The sequence below is a fragment of the Gnatocerus cornutus genome, chromosome 9 (assembly GCF_029298725.1).
Source record: "Gnatocerus cornutus isolate USDA-ARS CGAHR chromosome 9, icGnaCorn1.1, whole genome shotgun sequence".
In the NCBI taxonomy this organism is placed as follows: domain Eukaryota; kingdom Metazoa; phylum Arthropoda; class Insecta; order Coleoptera; family Tenebrionidae; genus Gnatocerus; species Gnatocerus cornutus.
The window spans coordinates 5,339,569-5,361,577 of record NC_142241.1 but is presented as its reverse complement, the minus strand read 5'-3'; the positions used below and the strand labels follow the sequence as shown (position 1 = coordinate 5,361,577).

The 22,009-nt window shown below is 35.5% G+C and overlaps 2 protein-coding genes across 2 annotated transcripts; both read right to left on the bottom strand.

Annotated features, from left to right (window-relative positions):
• Nucleotides 1–8,474: 8,474 nt before the first annotated feature.
• On the bottom strand, nucleotides 8,475–10,460 carry LOC148168079 (lipase member K-like). Its single transcript, XM_088046172.1, has 9 exons — nucleotides 10,451–10,460; nucleotides 10,304–10,419; nucleotides 10,189–10,254; nucleotides 9,955–10,113; nucleotides 9,604–9,905; nucleotides 9,316–9,556; nucleotides 8,985–9,131; nucleotides 8,709–8,936; nucleotides 8,475–8,660 (listed from the first exon to the last, which is right to left on the bottom strand). Exons 1-9 carry the CDS (start codon nucleotides 10,458–10,460, stop codon nucleotides 8,475–8,477), a joined length of 1,455 nt encoding a protein of 484 aa, XP_087902298.1.
• A 2,004-nt stretch (nucleotides 10,461–12,464) lies between these two features.
• On the bottom strand, nucleotides 12,465–14,692 carry LOC148168078 (gastric triacylglycerol lipase-like). The gene is made up of 7 exons (XM_088046171.1): nucleotides 14,493–14,692; nucleotides 14,245–14,437; nucleotides 13,943–14,057; nucleotides 13,649–13,898; nucleotides 13,445–13,600; nucleotides 13,171–13,401; nucleotides 12,465–12,608 (listed from the first exon to the last, which is right to left on the bottom strand). The coding sequence occupies exons 1-7, from the start codon at nucleotides 14,643–14,645 to the stop codon at nucleotides 12,465–12,467; spliced, it is 1,242 nt and encodes a 413-aa protein (XP_087902297.1). The 5' UTR covers nucleotides 14,646–14,692.
• Between the last annotated feature and the right edge of the window lie 7,317 nt (nucleotides 14,693–22,009).

Below are 22,009 nucleotides of genomic sequence, written 5' to 3'. Positions count from 1 at the left end.
CCATTCCTGTTTTCCCACCACCACAGATATATTCTTTATTTTGTTGAGATAGCATCAAAATACAAACAATCCGAAATAATGTCAATCAAACAGGAAAAACAGTCTTATCAGCCCCGAAAGCATGTTCATTGAATTATTAACCTCCATATCTCATCTCCTTTTTTGTCCAATTGTTGAATCACAGCTTTTTTTCCACCATATCTGGGAGTTTATTCAAAATTACCTGTTTTATTTACATGAATATGGTAACAAATCATTCGGTCGCAAAAATAAACGGCCCTTTTAGCATAAATTTTTTGGCCCTTGACAGGAAAATAATTTTCGAGATTAATTCGTGGCTGTCATCGTCATTTTCGGATTTCGATGTGATTTTTGTAAGCAAGTCGGTTTCAGCTTCTAAATCACTTTTAATGGAGACAGCAATTAATATTTCATTGTCCATTCTGCGAAAATCCACAGCAGATGTCGTAAATATTGATTTATAATTTCGGACCAATGTTAACTGGGTTGTCCTTCTATCGGTGTTCTTTCGCCCCGTGTCTGAGGCGTGAATCCATATTAGCCCTTCCATGGAGTTTCTAAGGTCATTGTTCGGCATCATCTAGGTCACTGTTTCTGTCTAGTTGAACTTGCGCGGTGGTAGATCATCTGTTTGCAGAATCTTTTTTCGGGGTAAAAATTGAAAATTAGTCTCTTGGACCGTTGAATTTTCCAGACCCTAAATCTCGCCTCGTTAAACGTCTAATCACGTCGATTTTTACTCGCATGTTTTAGGGCCATTATAGATGTTTAACGATGTTCCAAAATTAGCATAGCAGGCGAGTATTTTGATAGTGATACATCTTATCGGCAATACCAATTACAATTGCAAATAGTGCGAATAACTGTTAATCCTTTACGTTCTGCGAAAGGATTCGTGCGGGAATTGAGTTACATAAAGGAAAGTTTGAGGGCGAAACAGATATTAAAAGAAACATCAAAGTCTCGAAAATTTATCGCTCGAAATTATCGCTTTATTTTCTTGGTGGAACAATTGTAGCGTGTATGAGGGAAATATGGATCTGATGAAACCCTCAACAACGTGCTTAATAAATTTTTTCATAAGTTTGTGGAGGCATCCATTGCTTAGATTTATTTATCGTCATTCTCTCTTCACACATTACATTTCTTCTAGATTGCACCCACGTTCCACCATTTCCATTTTACACTTGTTATAATAATTATATCGTGCTTTGGATCTGGAAATATGAATAAAATGGTCGGGTTTTATTATCCACTAGTCGTTTAGATGAAGGATAACGTCAAAGGGGCTGCGCGAATTTCCTTGCTGAGTATGAAGTTTATTGGCGTTAAACCGTTTTGCTTAGTTGTACCGGCGTAAATATTTACGAGATAATCCTTTAAAAGAGATTGGGACAGTTGAGGGGCTTCACATATTAAAACTAGCATGTGAGGAACGTTAAAAATGCAGCACAAATAAAAGCGAGTTTCCAGGTATTTCGTATTTTTCAACTTGAATTCCTTTCCGTCCGTAAATGAAATTAATTATACAAATTTTAATAAGCTTCGTTTCCAATAATATTGGGGCTGAACACATTTTCCATGCAAATGAATAAAAATAAATTGTTAAAATTTGAAATCACAGTTAGAGGATTGTGTGCAGCGGTCTATAAATACTGCATTCATGTGTTTTATTTCAAATTATTTCGAGTAATGACGGAAAAACCTTTGTTTATTTAGCTTTAGTTCATATTAGCGTTTGCCAGACCAACGTTTCGTATTGCAAGCAATGATTTTTTGATTGAACAATATTACGAATCAATTTCACCCGCACATTGAAAATTCTAGGAAAGAAATGAAACGCCGATATCGTAAAAATCAAATTGTTCGTTTTTCTCAATTTCGAGCTCCAATCATTAGAATCGTGACAGGAAACATAAATAAACAAAATAAAAATCCGCTCAATTAAAAAATTGGATTGATTCAATTGGTCGGGTGTGCTGGAAAATTTAGTGATAAATTAACCAGAATTAGAGCAATATTAAAACATTGATGTAAACATGTAGCATCTGGCATTATCAGTCGATAATACGGTTGTAGCTCCTTGTTTGTCTTCATTTCTGCAAAAGCGATAACAGGCTCAGGCGTGAAGTTGAAAATATGTTTTTCAACACAGTGAAGTCTAAATAGAACGTGGGAACCAGTTTATTTTTCCCTCGTGATCGGAATTCTTCAGTTTAAAAACGAAGGGGACGCGACTTAATTAAAACAGCGTTATCCAAATTTAATAAACAAAGCATCTTATTGAAACAAAGTGGCGGATTTAATTGAAAGTGTTGTCTTGAGACAAACGCCTTTGATGATGAGTCTAATCTGAAATGAGGCACTTTTTTGTGATTAAATCCTTTTGAATATTCATTAAAATTAAACGGATATTCTTCGGTTCAGTGCAATTATTTTTGTAACAGCGTCAGCATTTCAGGTGCGCACCGACGCAGCTACTGTTGTGACAGTTCGGGATTTTAACTGTCTCATAAATGTACTGTTAGCGAATATATTGCTAGAAATTCTAATGCTGCTAACATTACTGTTACCCTTGAATGGCAAATCCGTACACAAGTGGATTTATCGTATCACCATCAGCACCAGAAAGCAGACGTGGTAAACCATGTCAAAGCTATACATCCGAAATGATGGAATGTGGGACTTTCGGGTCGCTGAATTTTATTCTAATGTCAGAAATTGGAGAAATTTCCGTACGTTTTCATGTCAACTTCAAGACACCACAACTTGTTTTCGTATCTCGACATCGTAGATCAGCCCTAATTAAAAACCACCTAAAAATTCCACTTTGCTAATCCGCTCCAAATCTACCTGAAAATGGCTTGGTTAGCACGACATTCAACTAATTGTTTCTCTCGCTTTTTTCCTCCAAATTAAAATCCGCGAAGACACGACATAAATTTGGGTTTTCAAACAATTTAACTCCAAGGTGAAGGTGCCCTACTTTCTTCGAGTGCTATTTTAAAAAGCTACCATAGACACAATGCGCATAAAATCTGATACCAGACCCGAGTTTCCCCGCATCACTGCAATGTTAAATAAAGATTTAAACGATGTTAATATCAGAGCCTCTGGTGAATGTGTACGAAAATTAGTTACGTTTGGTCGGAAATAATTTATTACAAAAGTGGAAAAATTAATTTTGTTTCTGACGCCAGCACAGTGGCTAATTATGGTTTTAATTAATACTTTCCGAAGTAAATTAAGCTTTGCTTTGAACGTGATCATTATCATGATTTTGGACATAAATAATTTCATTCAGTTGGCTTAACTGGAAAATGTTAACGTATCAGTGGATCTGCGTCGTTAAAAACGCACCTTTTATTCAGCTCGGACAATAGTGAGGGATTAGAACACGATTGTTCTGAAATGTAAATTATTTACACCAGATAAATTTATCTTAATGTACAGTAATAAATTTTTTCTTTACATATTAGGGTCACTATATAAAATTAATTATGTGACAGACTATGAATATGCAATGATTTTCCTGCACGAAATTCAACAAAGCGCTGCTTTTCCATTTATTTATAAAAATTACAACGAGTTCCATACAATGTTGGAGCTTTTCCCTGTACAATTTTACAACCAATATCTTCGGGGTTAACTGATTAAATTTTCGTTGGTCACAGCAATAAATTTCTAACATTATCCCGCTGTTGAAACAATATTATTTTTACATAAACCGTAGAGCATTGTGATGTAAATAACGTTTCACGTAGTTACAAGGGTTTTAAAACGTAAATTTCTTTTTTATGATCCATAAACTTCAGAATCCATAACAATGAATGCTGCATAAACGGTTAAATTGTTTGCGCTGCGTCCAAGAATTCTCGCAGTAAGAAATTGGTAAATATTTACGCACTTTGGTGGAATCCATAGCCAGAGAAAAATATTAACAAGCTTTAATTTCCGACACCCAAAACCATTCAAACAAAGACCTGCTTAGGAATCGTTATCTTAATGAAGTGTACTTAAAATAATTAAAAATCTCAGTTCTCAGAACACTCGAGGAGAAAAAGCACTAGAGTTGGAATCATCGTCGCAATTGTGGCTTTATCGCAACCTATTTCTATCTAGTCGTGGAATTTGACTTTTTCAACTAGACAGTTTCAAAGCTCTTAAGCAAATAAAGGAAACTTATCTCAGAAAAGTTCCTTTGTGTTCTTGTAGTTTTATTCGTAATTCATTCCATTTGTTAAAAATGATGCATGGATTGGGAACGGCGTGATGGGTGGTAACGTAAACTTTTATCAAAACATTTGTACTTTAGTCGATATTTTCATTAATTTCCGATCCTAAATTTTCTCTTCAACGACTTTGTCACATTGCCCAATTCTCATGTACGTGCCCTGCCTAAATCTGCGTCTTTTTGCTGGTTCCGACGTTGAAAAATAAACGCCATTAGGTATCTGTCAGCTTATTTCCAGCTTATACATTTTAATACCAGATTTATCAGTAATGCTGAATAATTTTAGCACCGCTTAAGTTACGTTTTAAACGAGACGATATTTTCAAGTTTAATCAGGGAGAGTAGGTGTTAATATTGTCTGGAACTCGAGGGCTTTAAACGGACGATTTTCTAAAAATCTTCTTCGAGTTTCAAAAGTCACCTTTTGCCCTTATTCTACCCAAAGAGATCACCATTTAAATCAAAATGTCCAAAAGACCTCTTGCGATAAAACGTATAGATGTGCAACTCATTCAAATGCTTAGCTTGAATTATTTGAATAAGCGCGATAGTTTATGAAAGCAGAGCTTAAGAGCTCTAAAGTCCTTCTTTGAATGCCACAAATCCAGTAACTGGAAAATGTGGACTGTAGCCTAATTTATGCAGCACACACGCTTTTATGTTACAATTTAACTTTAAAGATTATACAGTATAAATCGAGGTGAAGTTTCAGAGTTTTGAAGCGACGTTCATTATAAGTTAAAAAACAAACGGCGTAGGCACTCTAATCCTTGTTTAAATCTATTTTAGCCCGAGAGGAACTCGGGAAAAATCTGTCTCTTCTGACAGCATGCATTCCATGTTTATTCGATTAGGTAAGCCTAATTAATTTACCTTGTTAGTGAAATAATTTCAATGATTTAATTAATATACTTAAGAGCACCTGTGTCAGGCGTTACGAAACCTAACACAGTGGCAAGATAAATTGCTTAATTAGCCACAAAATGGCTTCCTATTATATATAAAAAATCGTGTCACATTCTCGTGGTCTTTAACATGCACGCACTAATCTATTACTGGAAATAACCGCTAATTCAGAATCCCGAATATAATCAATTCCGTGTAAATCACATCAAACACGACTAATGAGCCGCCTTTGACTCTTGACTGTATTTTCCGAAAAACTATCATTACCCGGTATCAGTCACGACATTGTCAAATCAGTGGGGTCAACATAGTGATTTGGGGAAAAAACTGACAGATTACGCCCGAACATCTGGCGCTACACCCTCGACCACAGCTAAACTTATTACTTCTATAACTTTTATCACGTGATAAAATTATTCTACACTCTTGAAAGGAAATTTTTATTTAATTTTCCTTTCAGCGGAAAACGGATTTTCGGACATTTGTAAAAACTCCAATATGAACAAGGTCCGACCTTTGTAAAATTAAATCGTGCGGAAAATTTTTACCAAGGGATAGGAAACAATCCGATCGAAAGAACTCTTCAGATGCCAAACTCAATTTGTTCATTTCAACATATTCCAGTTTATTGCGAATCACTGGATCATTTTAACGGAAAACTTTCCGGGAGCATATTATTTGGCTATAATAGGAATCGTAAAATTTATCGGGTTATGTTTATACCGTCGCTGACATTATTTTAATGTCCATTTTCGTCTGAATAATTTGAATTTTTCTTCGGTTTGGAATAAATGCTGAGGTCGCAATATGTGGGTGTAAATCATCCCAGCATAAAAATTGGCACGATAAGGATTATCGATACTTGACAATTGGGATTTTCTCAGCGGAGCGGGTTTAAAGGATAAACATACGTGATATTTACGGGCATAACAAAGGGAGGACATATACAGGTGGCCACAATTAAGCTCCACAGGCAAAATTTAATTTAAGTTTTTGATTTGGAGGTTAATTCAGTTTTAGTTGAAATTTGTCCGATAAAATAGCAAAAAGTATTTATCGTTAAGGCACTCCTAGGATTTCTAATTCTGGGCCTTATAAGTTGTTAAAACTTTAAAAAAAGAAGGAGAAGACTTAACTTTTTTATTTTTTTTCTACCAATACCAGAAATGGTTAAAACGTAACTGAATTGGGTTCATAACCAGGACAGTACGCCTCTGGCAATATCTCTGATAAGGAAAATACAGCAATAAATTATTATTATTAAATTTTTTCGATCATCTGCATGTATCTATGCTCGTGTACATGTGTGATTCTTCTGTATTTTTAGATTTTGCACACAGCATTTTCTTTTATGAAAGGTTTGTGGAAAATTATGCACAAGAGTCGAAAATATGCAGCGGTCACCTCGGGACTCCTCCCGGCATATCTGAATAAATTCAGTTGACAGCGAAGCATCCGTCGATGAAATTTTCGTAAAAAAAAACTTGAACAGCCGCCACTCGATATTTTCCATTTACATGATCAAAGTGGCTGAATCTCACGTGAAATATCCTCCAGAAACTGGAAAAAAGTGCGTTTCTTGTTTGGGCGCGTTTCCTGAAAAACTCAGTTCAATAAAATCGCCTCTTGCAGAACAACACAGTAATAAAGTGTGCGTAAAAAAGTTACATAAATAATGCATTTCTTTTATAGATAGCGATTTTTTCCAGCCGTTAAATGGCACGCTGTCTTCGGTCGCGACAACAAACAACTTTCGATTTCAGTGTTTATTTATAATCTTACCTTTCGTCCGCGTAAATCGAGTCGGCGACGACGTACGCACAAAACAGTTGAAGGTGCGCCAAGAACCAGGTGACGAAAGGTGAATGAACAGAATGTGAACGAGACGACGTCGTCTTGAAGGACGCGCCGGCGTCTATCCGCACGTCTAGAGAGCCACGCGCCAACGAAACAACTGACTGATGCAAGAGCGTCGAGACGCTCTCACACACTGTGTTTTGTGTATAGAAGGACATGCGCGAAACTGACAGAATCCTCTCTTTCAACTCTTTTATAACCACGAGGGTGGAGAAGGACCTGCCCGAACTCTACCTACCCTCTTCCATAACGTATTAAGGGGATGAGGGTGATGGAGGTGTTATTTTAAGCAGGTAGAGATGTGATGGGGAGTTTTGTTATCATTCATATCACTGAAAAACGACGAGGAAATGACGGGAAAAAATGGTTTTTGTTGGTAACAAAACAGTTGGTTACAATTAGGGAGTTTAATGGCTTGTGGAGCTGGACTATCAACGTTTCACATTGTGACGACGCATTGTCCTTCGCGACCAATGCAGGAATATTCACACTAATTGGGTTGTCATTATCCCAAAATTTCCAGCTGAAATGGAACACTATGGACAGACACAATTCTTTGATTAAATCATGCAAGAAACACCAGTTTTTGCGTTGGTAGCACTGACAGTCACATGCCAAAAATTACAATGCCATAAGAACAAACTAAAATAAACGGAACACGGCAAAAATGGAACAAAGTTTAAATTTAGAAACTACAAATCACACAACTGAGCGATTGTTTAAAGAAAAGATTTCAAAGAGAGTTGGACAGAAATTAATGTTTTTATCTCAAAGATAATTTATCCCGAGTTTTCTTCAAGTCGTAGAAAACTTTTATCGATTAAGTAAGAAAAAAATTTAGATTCGAGTTGGGAAACTTGATTTTTTAGCACGTAATGGTAGCTACTCGGAGCATTAATATTACTAGCTGTTTTTGCCCATTGTCATGGGACTACTTTCAGGCTAAATTACATACAGTAGTGAGGGCTGAAACGTTGATAACGCATCATTTTATTACAACAACATCCGAGACACATGTATCATATTTGCATTTTCAGCATTTTTTTTAACTTTTCCAATTTCGGGCGAATATAAACACTTTTTATGGATCGGTCTTAAGCCTTTAAAGTCTGTTTGTTTATTTAGTTCCCATCTTGATGAGTGATGGAAAATATATGAAAATTAAAAGGAAGAAGAAAAAATCTATTTTAAAGCCGTGCGAGATCGCTTTACAATGCAAGCAGATGGACTGCCTCTCTAAAACGTGATGTTTTAAACTTGAAAGGAAATGAAGGAAATCAACTACAAGGATCGCTTATTTTCTTGAAAGCCATTCAAATGCTATCACAAAAGAAATGAAACTTCCAAATGGCTTGAAATTGTCGAACGCTCTACCACAAGGTGATAAACATTAAAATAAAATTTAATGTTCTTTTTCGTTACATTTTATAGGACTAGGCTGAAAAATAATTCGCGACTAATGTCTGCCGCGCTTTAACGGAATTTCTTGTAGAATCCGAAACACATCTGCATACAGAACTTCGCTAATATTTGGATGCATTAAAAAGTCTACATGATTAAACCCCGCTGTGTCGTTCTGTCTGGGCACACTTTGCAAACGTTTCTTTGAACTCCCAAGTTCTCTATACAACATCCGTACGCTCTGAAACAAAAGGAATAAAACCAAAGTTTCGTACTTAAAAAAATCCACCTTCTCAGTAGCCAGAACGTCGTTGGCTCCGTGGAATAAAAACACGGGCGCTTTAATATGATTCAGGTCGTAACGAGTTGGGTATGCTGAACGGTAGTACTTCAAATTATTCACAAGTCCGTAGTCATATCGAGTTATTTGACTTGTTTTAGCAAACTGGTGGTAGTGTTTCAGGACTTGGACGCCAATTCCTGCGGGAGCGTGGCTGAAAAGTGTTAAGAGGTCGGCCTGAAATTTTTCTGTTATTTGGAGGATTTTCGAGGGCTTTCAACTGACGGGAGATAAGTGGTCAATTGAGCCTCCAGCGAATATTTTCAGGAGTTTTGTACAAATTTCAGGGATCGTGGAGCAAAGTTGAACGAACGCTTCGTTGGTGTGGTCGTGGTAGAAGACGCCGTGGATTTGGAGGCGTTCTAGTTCTCTCTAAAAAACAAGCAAATTTATTACATTCCAGGTTTTCAGAGAATCTTTATTGTTTTGTATAACATTACGAGTCAGAACTTAATTTGAAAAGTATTAAATATTGGCTATTTTTACGTTTGAACTGGAGAATCGCAGCACAGATCTCTGGTCGAGATCTTAAAGTGTTTATATCAGCAGACAATACCTTGAGAGGTCCGGCAATGGCCATCAAGTCGTTCACTAACGAAGAATCCTCCAAATACAACACCGGCGCCAACGCAATTATCCCCGACAAAAGATTCCGAACTTCCGATGGATATCCAGCAGAATATAAAAAAGCCAACGTTGTACCCATCGAATACCCAACATAGACAATATGTTTTTTTGTCGTATTTGCGATAAATTTCAGTTGAGTCCCCACATCGAAATACGCCAAAGAATCCAAACTGAAATGAGGCGTTAATTTAAACTTGATTGTATCTTCGAAAGTTACTTAAAATTCCAATACGCTTTGTCCGATGTGTTGTAACGCTTGTGTGACTTTGCGAACGTGTTACCACGCATATTTCCTAACCAGACGTCGTAGCCTCGGTCGGAGAGCTTAAAAGCTAAGGATCGGTTACCAAAACACACCCAAATTCCGTTATTGAGAAGTATCCCGTGCATCAGAAAAATCGGTTGTTTGTTTGATGAATCGTTTCTTGGTGGAATTCTAAAGAATGTTAGAGTGTAGCCATCACGAGTAGTTACAGAGTGGGTCTCTAAACGATATCCATGTTTGGCGATGAGAGTGGGCTGAATTTTTCATTATTGTCTGATTGGAAATCGAGAATTTGTTGCTCACCGTGTCTAATAACACATCTGGATTATAATAGCATCCGCTGCTCCAAAACCTCGTCGGATAATCACTGTAATCTTCACATGCATTGTTGTAGATATTAAAACCGGCGCATATCTTTACGACAAAAATGATCAAAACAGCAATGCGAACACTCGACATTTCCTATTAAAACTAGCAGTTTTAATTTCCAACTGAAAACTCCAATATCGCACGTACTTGCAACTATGTATAATTAACGATTTTCCACGAATTTATCGTTACTAAACACATTGAACCAAAGTTTTCATATCCGAACGTATTAATCTAGAAAATATATAAGTGCATATAAAATCCTCAATCTCGTGAACGGTACAATGTGCTCCTCGTGAATGTAGGTCGTCGCAAAGACTACGATAAAGTCATTGTCTTTAGTTATAAAATCTGAGCTTATGTTCCCAGTATTACGGTTCATTTTGCAGCTTGCACCACCTGCATAAGCATTATGAGTAATTTTCTCTGCGAGCTGACATGGAAGGAAGTCTTTGGGACTCGAAGGTTTGAAAAGATTCCGCGATAAAAGCAATTAAGAGAGAGTTGGTGCCAGCATCCAGGAAGGATTTTAAGAATCTTTCAGGATAATGGCTAACACTCACCTAAATTCATCAAAATAGAGGGAGGATGGTCGGGAAAAGTGCGGTGTTTGTTATTTCTTGGATTCTTACAGTTTTTCAGGCTCTTTTTATCTATACTGTAAATGAAATTTATGACGACAGTAATTAAACGCGATGAATGGAGTAAATTTTTTAAGGTGAAAAGTGTAGTGATGAAAGGGGCGAAATGTGTGCTTAGAGTTTTATTATAAAGGTTTTTTACTGAGATTGTATTAAAATTTTATAATGATACTTTTACTGGAGGGCGGTGGGGACAGAGACGGCTCCAGGTACTATACTGTGGAATTTTATCATCAAACGTGATTTTAAGACACTTTTTCTTCTCCATTTTTAACTCCACGTGTAAAAAAACACACGAAATGGCGAAAACTACGTTTATTCATTTACAGGTATAAAAATGATAAACAGATTGGTGCCAGTAAAATAAACTTTTTATCAACAAACCGAGCAGATGGTTTAGCAAAAATGTAGTAAATAAAATTGTATTAAATATTTATTATAATCAATTTTAAATTACAGGTTTGATTTTGAAGCGACGAAGCACAACAAATACTGAATTTATGTCAGGAAATCAGGTCGTATTTATCAATACTAGCACAAAAATAACCACAAACTTATTAAAATGAGATTAAAATTTGTATATACAGTGATATTAAAATTATAATCAACTGACTTGAAGAGTGTCAACAAAATTTTATTTGTCTCCACCTAACATTGGTATTTGACTTGGAAAATAGGTGAATTTATTTCTACAAATCAATCAATAGTTGTTGCGGCATTCCGTTGATAATTTCATTTAGATTTCAAACTTCAATCCAGTTGTAGCTGATTGAAATTGAATCATTGAAATTACATCGAAGTTTTATATTCTTGTCGAATTTGGAGTGCATTTTATGTCTACTTATTCCGACTATGAATTTCAGTGGTAAATAAAATCTGCAAGAAGACAATGTAGTTGAAATCGATTCTTAATGTTGTCATCACTGATAATGGCACTGACCTTTTTAAACTCGTATCCACTCTCTTAGTTGTCTTCCTGCGAAGAAGTGCTAATTGTTTCTTACACGAGTTGTTTACTTACAACATTGCGATTTACATAAGAACAAAGCGTTCGGCTTAAGATCAAAATAGGATCAAGCGCTCAAAATCCAAATCGTTCAAATTTTGGTCGGCATAAAAACACCGACAAGACGAAAAACACTTTAGAGCTTCTTGTACTTGTCGTCGCGTTGAAATGCGGTCTTGTTAAAAACGACAGCCTTCTAAGAACAAGAAGCGAAGGAATTTTGTTACCTCAATAACTGGAGGTTACTCAAGCGAACATAATCAGATGCTCAATGGGTCTTATCGGCAGATACAACTGTTCGTAAAAGCCACATCACACAGTTCAATGTGTGTTGTCCTGGAAATTATCCGTTTTATGATTTCTCCATTGTTTTTCCTGCGTTCTGGAAGCGATAAGATTTTTTAAAGTAGAGGTAGAATCAATACCCCAAGACCCCAATATGCTTTGTTGTCTCTCACATTGGTCTTTTTTCAAACTTAACTCTTGACCACGACTTTGAGTGTAAAGGTTTAGTTTTAACAGCCTCGGGCCTGTGTAACTTCCGTAATACAGAAAGGCCCAGTGGGGAATTCCTGTTGAGATTCCGTCTTTCCGCAATAACCGCAGCCTGAATTTGGTTTAAGCATTATGAATAATTGTTATAATAAGTGGGTATGATAATTTTGCAGACAGTGAGTAATTATGAAGGAGAATGCACGGTTTGTTTCACTAATTGCTGCAAATTTATCTTGTTGCTGGATTTGAAGGGAGGTCTCGAGTATGAGATACTTTTTATTAAAAATAAATAACTTTTAGAATTAGTTTTGTTGTAAAAACCGAGATAACGTTTCTTTGTAAAATTCTGAAGAGTGCACAGCCGAAAGAAAATCCAAATGAGAGAAACTCCGGACTTCTTGGATTGATTTTTCCGTTTTCAGTTGGTCGTACAGGTAGAATACGTCCTAAAAAAAAATTGTCAGAATTTTTGTATTATATTCATTTAAAGAGTAAAAAAATCAGGAAATATGTTGGGATTCTATACAAAAGAATGTAAGAATGCAGAACCTGTCAAAGAACGTTTCAAGAATCGAAGGAAAAATCCCGCTCAACCTGAGCTCATTACAAGTTTCACAAGTTTTACCCTTTTTTAACCATATCAGTATCACAAAATGTAACTATTTATCTTACTTATCTACATAAAAATACAATTATTGTCTCCGGGCGTGTTTCCAACAATTATAATTACTTTTTTACGCGTTTTTTATACCAAATATAATAAATTCCTCTAGGGGAAGAACAACATTTCCATTATTATTTTTCGTGGGACGTGGAGATTTATTTTGACGTTTATCCCGCTAATAAAAAATTTATAATTATGCAAATAACTGTAAATTTTATATTAAAGTTCATTTCATTACCATCAACTTTGAAACCATTAAATAGTTGATGACGGTCAGTAACTTTTTAACGGAGGTAATTTTTCTATATTTAGGATATTCACATGATTCATATCTAGAAGGTTACCTTTTCTGTCGCTAAAAGATCGCGTTTTCCGTAAAAAAGATGAACAGGAACACTAATTTGAGACAGAGGATATTCTGGAGGAAGTGACGAATTGTACAATTTTGGGTTCAAATCAGGACCGTAGTCAAAATACTGAAACCGCCGTTTCTCCGCCATAATTTGAGCATAATGGAAAACTGTCTTCAACGAAACACCGATGGGAAATCGTCGTATTCCTATAGCGAAACTACCCTAAAACTTTGAGTTAGATCACGCGCAGATCGTGGGAAATTACCTCATCGGATTCTTTGGGGTTGACTCCGGCTAAAATGCCACTGATTCTGGCACAGATTGAGATCAGAGGGTAGCTGGTGCAGAGACGTGCCAAGAGATCTGTTTTAAATTTAACGTTTGGTCCGATTCCATAGAGGCCCACCGAAGACAAAAGATCCTAAAAGAAAATTGGTGAGATGATTTTCTATGACTTGAAATAATTTACCCAGATTAAGTACCGAAGTGGTACCAACGTCCTTGCAAGAGACCGCACGTGGTCCATGTAGGCGACAGGAGCTAGTGCTATCACCGTCTTCAAATTCTTTCTCGCATACTCGTGTAACACTGAAGAATAAATCAGAACCATGGTACTCCCCATCGAGTGACCAACATACGTGATTTTTCCCGCTTGTCCCGTTTTTTGTACGATAAATTCCAACATCGCCGGGAGGTCGTAAAGAGCCAACTCGTGAAAACTACAAAATTCGATCAGTTTCTTCCTAGAGAGTTTTCAAACCACCTGTATATCCAGTACTCGCGATCGTACGGTGTATATTTCACGTGTTTCGATGAAAATTCCGTGCCTCGACAATTTGAGATCCACACATCATATCCACGATTTGCAAAGACGAAAACTGAAATGTCAAGGTGTGAGAAGCCAGCAAAATAAAATTTTATAGTGACCCCCTTTAGTATGGCGTAATATTGACTAGCTAATCTATTGTTCCAATGTCATATCAATTTATCTCGTCGGTGATAGTTTAATTTGGGAACCTTCGTTTTTGGCAAATAGAACAAATTCATGGTTACATGGAAACTTACCTGGAGAGTCGGCTCCTGATACCATCCACGTAAGGCCATCGGCGGCAATACCATGCTGAAAGAAAACCACTGGGCGTTTTGCCAAAACATCACTACCATTGTGGGGTATTCGAAACAACGTCAAGATGTACCCATCCTGGGTTGTAACTTCGTAACTTTCATAAGGAAAACCATACCGTTTTACTATTTCTTCCTGCAAGGGGCTGTTACAATTATTACGATTACAAAGGGGTCAAAAAAACACGCACCGGTCCCGCTTCAAGATCTGGATTGTAGTAGCAGTTAGGATTAGTGTCTATCGTTCTATAGTCTCTAAAAGTCTTACAAACGTTGTTTCTTTGACATTCACTTAGAACTATCTGGCAAGTCAGAATTGCGAATGAAACATGTTTGATTTTCATTTTGGGTGGTGGGACTCATAACGAAGAAGAAGAGCATGCGTTGCCGATAAACTGAGCGAAATATTTTAAGTTCTTTATTTATACATTCACGATATTTGTTATCCTTGGCAAAAACTTGTATACAAGTATTGTGCGTTTTCAGAGTCAAGAGGTTATTCACCATGATTCTGTCACAATTTTGCAATATGATTGATGTAATTATAACCAATCGTAATTAACGCACTTTAATCTTGAATTTTTGCAGTTTTTATATATTTACTAGTCTCCAATGTCAGTGTTGAAGATGTCATCATGATTCATATTGCGGAAACTTGAAGTTGGGAATTTTACGTTTATTTGCCTAATTTATATTCTAATGACAATCTCAGTGGAATTGCTAACATTTGCATGGTCTTCTCAAGTGTTTATTGTTTGAATTATGTTTCGTTGTTTGATGTCAAAGTGTGAAATTACTTTCCGGGCAAAATTGTGTTTTATACGCCGTGATTTTGTACATAATTATTTAATTTTATTTACATTTTTTACTTCGTACGAACATGAAACGGATTTAAGTTTTCAGAATTGCGATGCTGCTTATGCAAATTCTTGATTCTTTAATTTTAAATTTCTGGATAGTTGATGTTTGATGTCTCTTTTTTTTTGGTCTATGTTAAAGCTGTTTGAGACGTTTACGAATAAAAATTTGAGCATTTTTTGTCAAATTGACGTTTAGTTGAGTTGTCACAAAGTTAATGCAAAAAAAGCGGTTTGGGGGTTTATTCTCTTCATTTGGCGAATTGTTACTGTGCAGAATTGTGAAATTATTTGTAAATTTTTAGAACATGTTATAAAATATTTGTGTAAATATTTTTGCAAAAACTATTTCTCCCTTTTTGCTGTTTGCCAAGAGAATATTTGTTTGAAAATAAATTCTTAAATTTCTACGAATTCAAATTTAAGATTTTTTTTGCGAATTGACGTTTAAGATTTGTCACAAAATTAATGCAAAAATATGTTTTTTGTTTGTTAACCTCCAAATGACGGTTTTGTGGTTTATTCACTTCATTTGGCGCATTATTACTGAACAGAATAGTGAAATTATTTGTGAATTTTTTGAATATTTTTGCAACTAGTATTTTTGCAAAATTAGTTTTTTCCATCTCGCTGTTTGCCATAAAAATATTTGTTTAAAAAAACATTCTTATATTTTTATTGGTAAAAATTTGAGAAAAAATGTTATCGTGTCAAACCGCCTTTAGATACTTCTAATTATTTTGTATAAAAAAAAACAAAAATAAATCAAGGTAACAAGCGGTCATTGTCATACTGGTTATAAACAATAATAGTTTCAATTGCCTAATTCAACATTAACATTACCTTGGTTTATGATTTATAATCCAAACAGTCTAACGTGTCATTTTTTGCACATTTTGCAATTAATTTGAGAAGACAACTACAGCCTGTCATTTGCGATTAAAATATTGTCTGTATTAATAGGATAATAGGTAGGTAATCAAAATCATAAGCCATGAGAAATTTCAAATAAAAAGTTTAATGTCACTGGTTGCTCAAGTTCAGTGGTAACCACTAAGAAAAATTAAATTTTCATTGCTCGTTTTTTAGGTGTGGAACTTATTAAACGAAGGAAAACTAAGTCAATGTTACTGCCATTAAAGCCGTTTTACATTTGCATCGGAAATGTAGAAAATTGCGTACGGGGCAAACAAGTCAAGGTGAGACAATTTACAGAGTTGCAAGGTTGATGTCACTGTCAATTCTGCGAGCAAAAAATGAGGTGAAGTGCACTTAACGTACTCTTATAGTAATTAACACTGTAATCAAAAAGAAATTATCGTCAAGTGTTAAAATGACAACACTTTTTCCAAGGACACGAAATTCAGGAACTAAACTAATACCTTTGTTTGGACCGCTAGACAAGGTAAAACCATCTTAGAATGACAATTTTATCTACAGAATTAAAAAACGTTCCGACTTCATTATGCGTATGCTAATAAGATGACTTCTTCCGGTAAACAAATGCAATGACAAATACGAGCAGGAATTATAGGGTGAAATTAATTCGGGACAAGTTAAATCATGCGATTATGGAGGAAATTCGCCTCCGGAACCAAATTTAAATGAGACTAAAACCTCCTTCAAACTCACTTAGGTCTGCCATGATTACGACATAATGCTTCACGATTATCATCTTAATCAAGTCTTAATCAGATTATTTCACTTTGTTCGCTCAAACTGTTGCGAAAATGATGAAATTGTTGTGTTATATCTGGCAGAAATGTGGTCAGTAATGCGATGATGGGGTGGAGGAAATGATTGCAGTGATGGGTAGGTCAGGGCAAAGTTGTGCTTGTTCAGGAGTTGTAGAAAACAGTGTTTTGAGGTGTGAAAAATTACAGATAAACACAGAATCGATCAAAAATAGATACAATGTTGTTTTGTGGCTTTCATTTTGGTGAACATAAAATTAGCAGATTTTTGAAATATCTCCAGACTAAAAAAATATATCGTTGATTTAAATGTTGCAAAAAAGGTGAATGCGCCAGGATTAGAATTTCAACCTAAAATATATGGGCTTTCATTATTTTTCTTTTTAATGCTATTTATTTAAAAACAGAAACGTGGTTTTCTCCCAATATTCACAGGATTTAAAATAAATTTAAGTATCTATATTGCAAAACTGGTAGATGCGAATAATTTTGTTATTTTCTTTGTTATATTTTTTGTTGAAATTTTCTTGCGGATTACGTAAGAGAATTCAGAAACAGATTTCTCCAAAAATCCACATAATTGACAAATAGGTATTTTTTTGAAAAACGCAAAAGCAATTTCCGCCCTTTTTTCGCTCGTGCGCTCCCTATTCCTGTTCCTGCAATCCCTCCACCTCTACCTATCAAAATTCTTAATTAAGTAGGTTACGATACAGAAAGAGAAGTTAATCAAGCTCGAAAATAATATTGAGTTTCGCAGTGACAGTGATTAATGTACTCACCACAAAATACAAACTTGGGTAATTCAAGAGGGAGTCTGAATCCAAAGTGTACTGATTGAATTTAAAAAGCTTTTAATTAACTATTAAACACAGGAAATGGAATTTCGTTTCGAGATCCTTCATAAGTCCCGAGTGTGTTCTTACATTAAATAAAATTGTTGTTTTCGAGGGATTTGCGAACAAGGAGCTTAGTTTAAGCAGTGTGCACTATAATCGATCAATGGAATTAAATGGGACTGAGTATGCATTATCGAGATGATGCAGACTCGTGTTAGAGAGGTTGAGTATCGTTGAGGTACGTAATTAGTTCACAGAGTGCAATGAGAAGTTGTTACGAGTAGCTTGTTCTGATGCCAGAAGCGCTATGCTACTTATAATGTATAGTAATTGAGAGTTTCTCTAACTCTGACAGATTTTCAATGAATCGAGCGATTGGGGTTGCGGGTGAGAGATTTACCTATAAATTAATATTGTATTAGTTTAATTGAAATCCAAGTTTCCAACTCGGGCCAATTTAATTTTAATTAATAGAAGCAACTCTACTTTCAATCAATGCCTCCATATGATCACATTCAAAATTTAGCACAAAATTGGAGTTGTGCCTAAGGGTAATAAAGTCATAAAAATTGTAATGAGAAAAGCAATATAAAACGTGGAATGAACCGTATAAAAGTAATTTCCGTTCTATGCAGCACAATAGACCCACTTATTCTCAAATGGATTAGATTTTACTCTCATTGATAAAATACGTCTTATGACCACAACTCGAGTTAATTTCCTGAGATCCTGAAATATCTATCTACACGCCCATCAATCACCAGAGCAAGAGAGCGCGTTCTGTCCTTACCTATACACTTTTGTAACAGCTTCTGCGTATATTTTGCTGACATTTGAAACTACTAATCTTACACGCTCTGCTTGTTTTACGAAACAGAAAGCTGAAAAATATAATTCGATCCACGAAAACATAATCAAAGTCTCATCTGGAAGTTACATAGTGTGCACTTTTTCCCCAACGCCTGTTGCCCTAAATGCCCTATTCTATCCATAATGGTCCCTTTGTAAGCTCACTATAACATCCCGAATTCCTAGTGATTAGTCAAAGTCGGGAAATGCCTAAGCTTAATGTGTTTTATAGCAAAGCTCTAGAAGCCTGCAAGTCGCTTCTCTAGGTACCCACCTTCATTTATCATTATGTTTCACCACTCAGAACATGATTGCTTAAAAAACATAATTCACCATTAACACCACTCTTGAATTTATGTTTAAATACCATCACAGTTATTGGGCAAACAACAATATCCTTCTTCAATAAGAAATGTTTGTGGTTGTCAACATTTAATGGCCACCGGTAGAAATGAGCAATGTTCCTGTTCCGGTTCCGGCGACCGGACTTTGAAGTTTTTCACAAAGACAAATTTCAGCGCCTGAAAATAGATGAGAGGTTAACGTACCAAGAAATGCGAAAATTGCAAATATTAAAGCCTGTGACATATTTTGGACACTCTTATTCACATGAGCGACTCGTTTAATTAAAAAGGTTTTAATGTTCGTTAAAGCACAATTGTGTCACGTGGATTATGACTTACTGCTGCAAGCGAATTTAATAATTTTCGTCTCGACTAGATCTCAGATTTTCTTCTAATTAAGGTTACATAAGCAGGGATACGTTTATTAAAAGTTTATTAAATTACTTTCTGAACTCGTCGAGAACATGACAGCGCAATTTGAATTAAAAATTTGTTGATTAAATGCGAATTTCTACACCTGTTATAAAGACCAATGGCGATCGATACAAATAAAAATAAATGGGAATAGATAAAGAGCTGCTGGACGACTTGGAGAGCCAGAGAGGATTTATACATTTTGTTTAAAATGGTGGATGCGTCGTGATAATCGATTTATTATACCATATGATAAAAAATAGAAAAGAAGCTAGTGGCGAACCTGAAAAATCCACATTAAATTTTGGTGAAAATGGTGGATGCGCCGGGATAACACTGATAGCAGTTTTAAATTTTCTATTTTTTAATTTAAAAAATAACTATATAATAATTATAATAATTGTCAGATCTTAAGAATTCAATTATTTTTTTACCATTTAATATAAAATAAACACATGTTATCTGCACCAATTTCGACTTCCGCATTTGCTTCACTGCTAATGCAACGTGCAACGGTTATTGTATTGCAGTCGTTCTCCCAGATTTTCCTACATAGCGAGTGCAATTTCCCTAAATTAAATTACGGGGGCATTTTTATTAGATTAACTTCCGTGTTAAGTACATTTTTCCAGGATTCTATATCACCTTCTAATGGTTAATCAATACTATTTTCCTGTCTGGTAGCGCTCTCTAGCATCGTGCATCGCAACTAATTTAATCACGAAATCAAATGGGTTTATAATCGAGTTCATATGTGTTTCTGATATCGCACATTTAATATTAACAAACGTTTAGTTCAAAGTTGGTACATGGCAGGTGCATTGATGAGAATGGCGCTGTGATTGGATGATTGGAATGTTACAGTCGAAGAATTAGTATTCTGGGCTAGAATTTTTCGTTTTTGTTTCATGTTTAAAATAGTAACCAACGTCTCACGTGAGCATAGTAAATTGAAAATGTCAGCCAAAGTTATTTACGCTCGGAATGCTTTACTTTCCCTGGTTTTATCCGAAAGTTCATTTTGTCTTTCGTCTTTCCACTCGAATAATTTCATCTTTTTTCTGACATTTTCTGTACTTATTAATTTCGTGTTTACCGCTAGGTGAAAAATGAAGGTTTTCCTACAAATTTAATGAATAAAAAAAGAAGGAAAACAAAGTTAGTGGAGCTGAAATCCTTTCAGAGACTTTCTATTTACGTCGACACCCTTCGATGATTTATTTCATACCACTTTTGGAAAAGTCGTCAAATTATTGACAATGCCCTGTTTGATCTCTGATTGCTTGGTATAACTTTCCACAGTTTGTTCACATTTCCCTCATGTAAACAATACTCTTCAGGATAGCATCGATTTGTCTTTTTTTATAGAAAAGGTATTCTCCTGACGCAATAAGTGCGCAGAAATAGGACACAACTTGGCAAACTTATTAGATTTTCCAAATAACTCGCTCTATCTTAATGTAAGCAAAGGACGTTTACACTGATAAAACAAGGCATTCAGTCAAACTAGATGTGGACAGTGCATGTTTACCATGTCTCCGAGATTAATAGCGTTGGCATATTTTGTAAATCTTGCCCGCTCATGCATCTTCGCAAATATAAATCAGGAATTCATCTCCAGGAAATTTCGACGCGTGATTTATCTCTTAACGAGAGATTGGATTTTCTACAGAATGAGCCAAAGAGCGCGAAGATGAATGTAAGAATTGCTAAGTTATTAATGTTGGGATAACACTGATAGAGGAGAGAAAGGATGGTTACCTGAGGGTTAGAACCGATCGATCTTCTGTTCCGTTCCGTGAGATTATCGGCTTGTCATAAACTGTAACAACGTCTTTAGAACACGTTTTTTAATAGCTGCCAATTTGTAAAGCTTTGTGTAAATTTATAAATATTGATCAACGGCAATTTTATAGCAATTTTACGAACGATAAATATTCAATTTATTGCCAAAACTAAAGAACGGATTTTATTTATACAGTGTGAAGGTATGTTTGGATATTTGCCTAGATCAAAAATTGCACTAAAATCTCAGTCATAACGACGGGTCAAATAATTTTCCACGATAACTTCTCGTCTAATAGCTTGTTGAGTCTCAAACTAAACAGACCTCTGGACCCTATTATACCTTAAATCAATTGATTTCAACACCCAGATTTATGAATATATTTCCATATAATCGCCTTCAGACCTGTCCACATCACATGAGAATTAAATCTCTTAACAGCTTCGTTGAACTTTCAATCTTTTCGAGCTTTAGATGACACTCCCAGCTCCTCACAAATTACAATAGTTTCCTCCAGAATAAAGACAATGCAAACAACACTCATTCGTGCTCATGTCCTGATCTGCCTTCTCAATTTGTTTGTGAGCAATTTCATTCTTGTTTATCCACATTAATTCAGGATCAAAGAAAACAATTTAAAAATAAAGACAGACTTTCGGTGCCTATTTCCATGTTTTCCACTATGTAAATTCAATTTTCGTGCCACCTCGGAATTCCGTCATTAGGATTTTTCCAGGCTCCTGGATGATTTATTGTTAATGTAACCATCAAGTCCATCCGTAATAAATCTCCCACGGGAGTAAATGAAGGAATCTCGCAATGCAATAAGTTTTAAAAGGAAAATACCATTTAGGGAAAGACTTACACTTAGATGCGGTGGGAAATTTATTACTCAGACGGATTCTCACTGATATTTCTTAAAACA

Excerpts from the sequence above, each read along its gene's own strand:
- LOC148168079 (XM_088046172.1), bottom strand. Across the intron at positions 9,132-9,315 it reads CCATTGCCGGACCTCTCAAG|AGAGAACTAGAACGCCTCCA; the intron begins GTATTGTCTGCT and ends CTTGTTTTTTAG. Across the intron at positions 8,937-8,984 it reads CAATTGACCACTTATCTCCC|GCCGACCTCTTAACACTTTT; the intron begins GTCAGTTGAAAG and ends GAAAAATTTCAG.
- LOC148168078 (XM_088046171.1), bottom strand. The coding sequence starts at position 14,645 with ATGAAAATCAAACATGTTTCATTCGCAATTCTGACTTGCCAGATAGTT. Across the intron at positions 14,058-14,244 it reads ATCAGGAGCCGACTCTCCAG|TTTTCGTCTTTGCAAATCGT; the intron begins GTAAGTTTCCAT and ends TTGACATTTCAG. Across the intron at positions 13,601-13,648 it reads CACTTCGGTACTTAATCTGG|GATCTTTTGTCTTCGGTGGG; the intron begins GTAAATTATTTC and ends ATTTTCTTTTAG.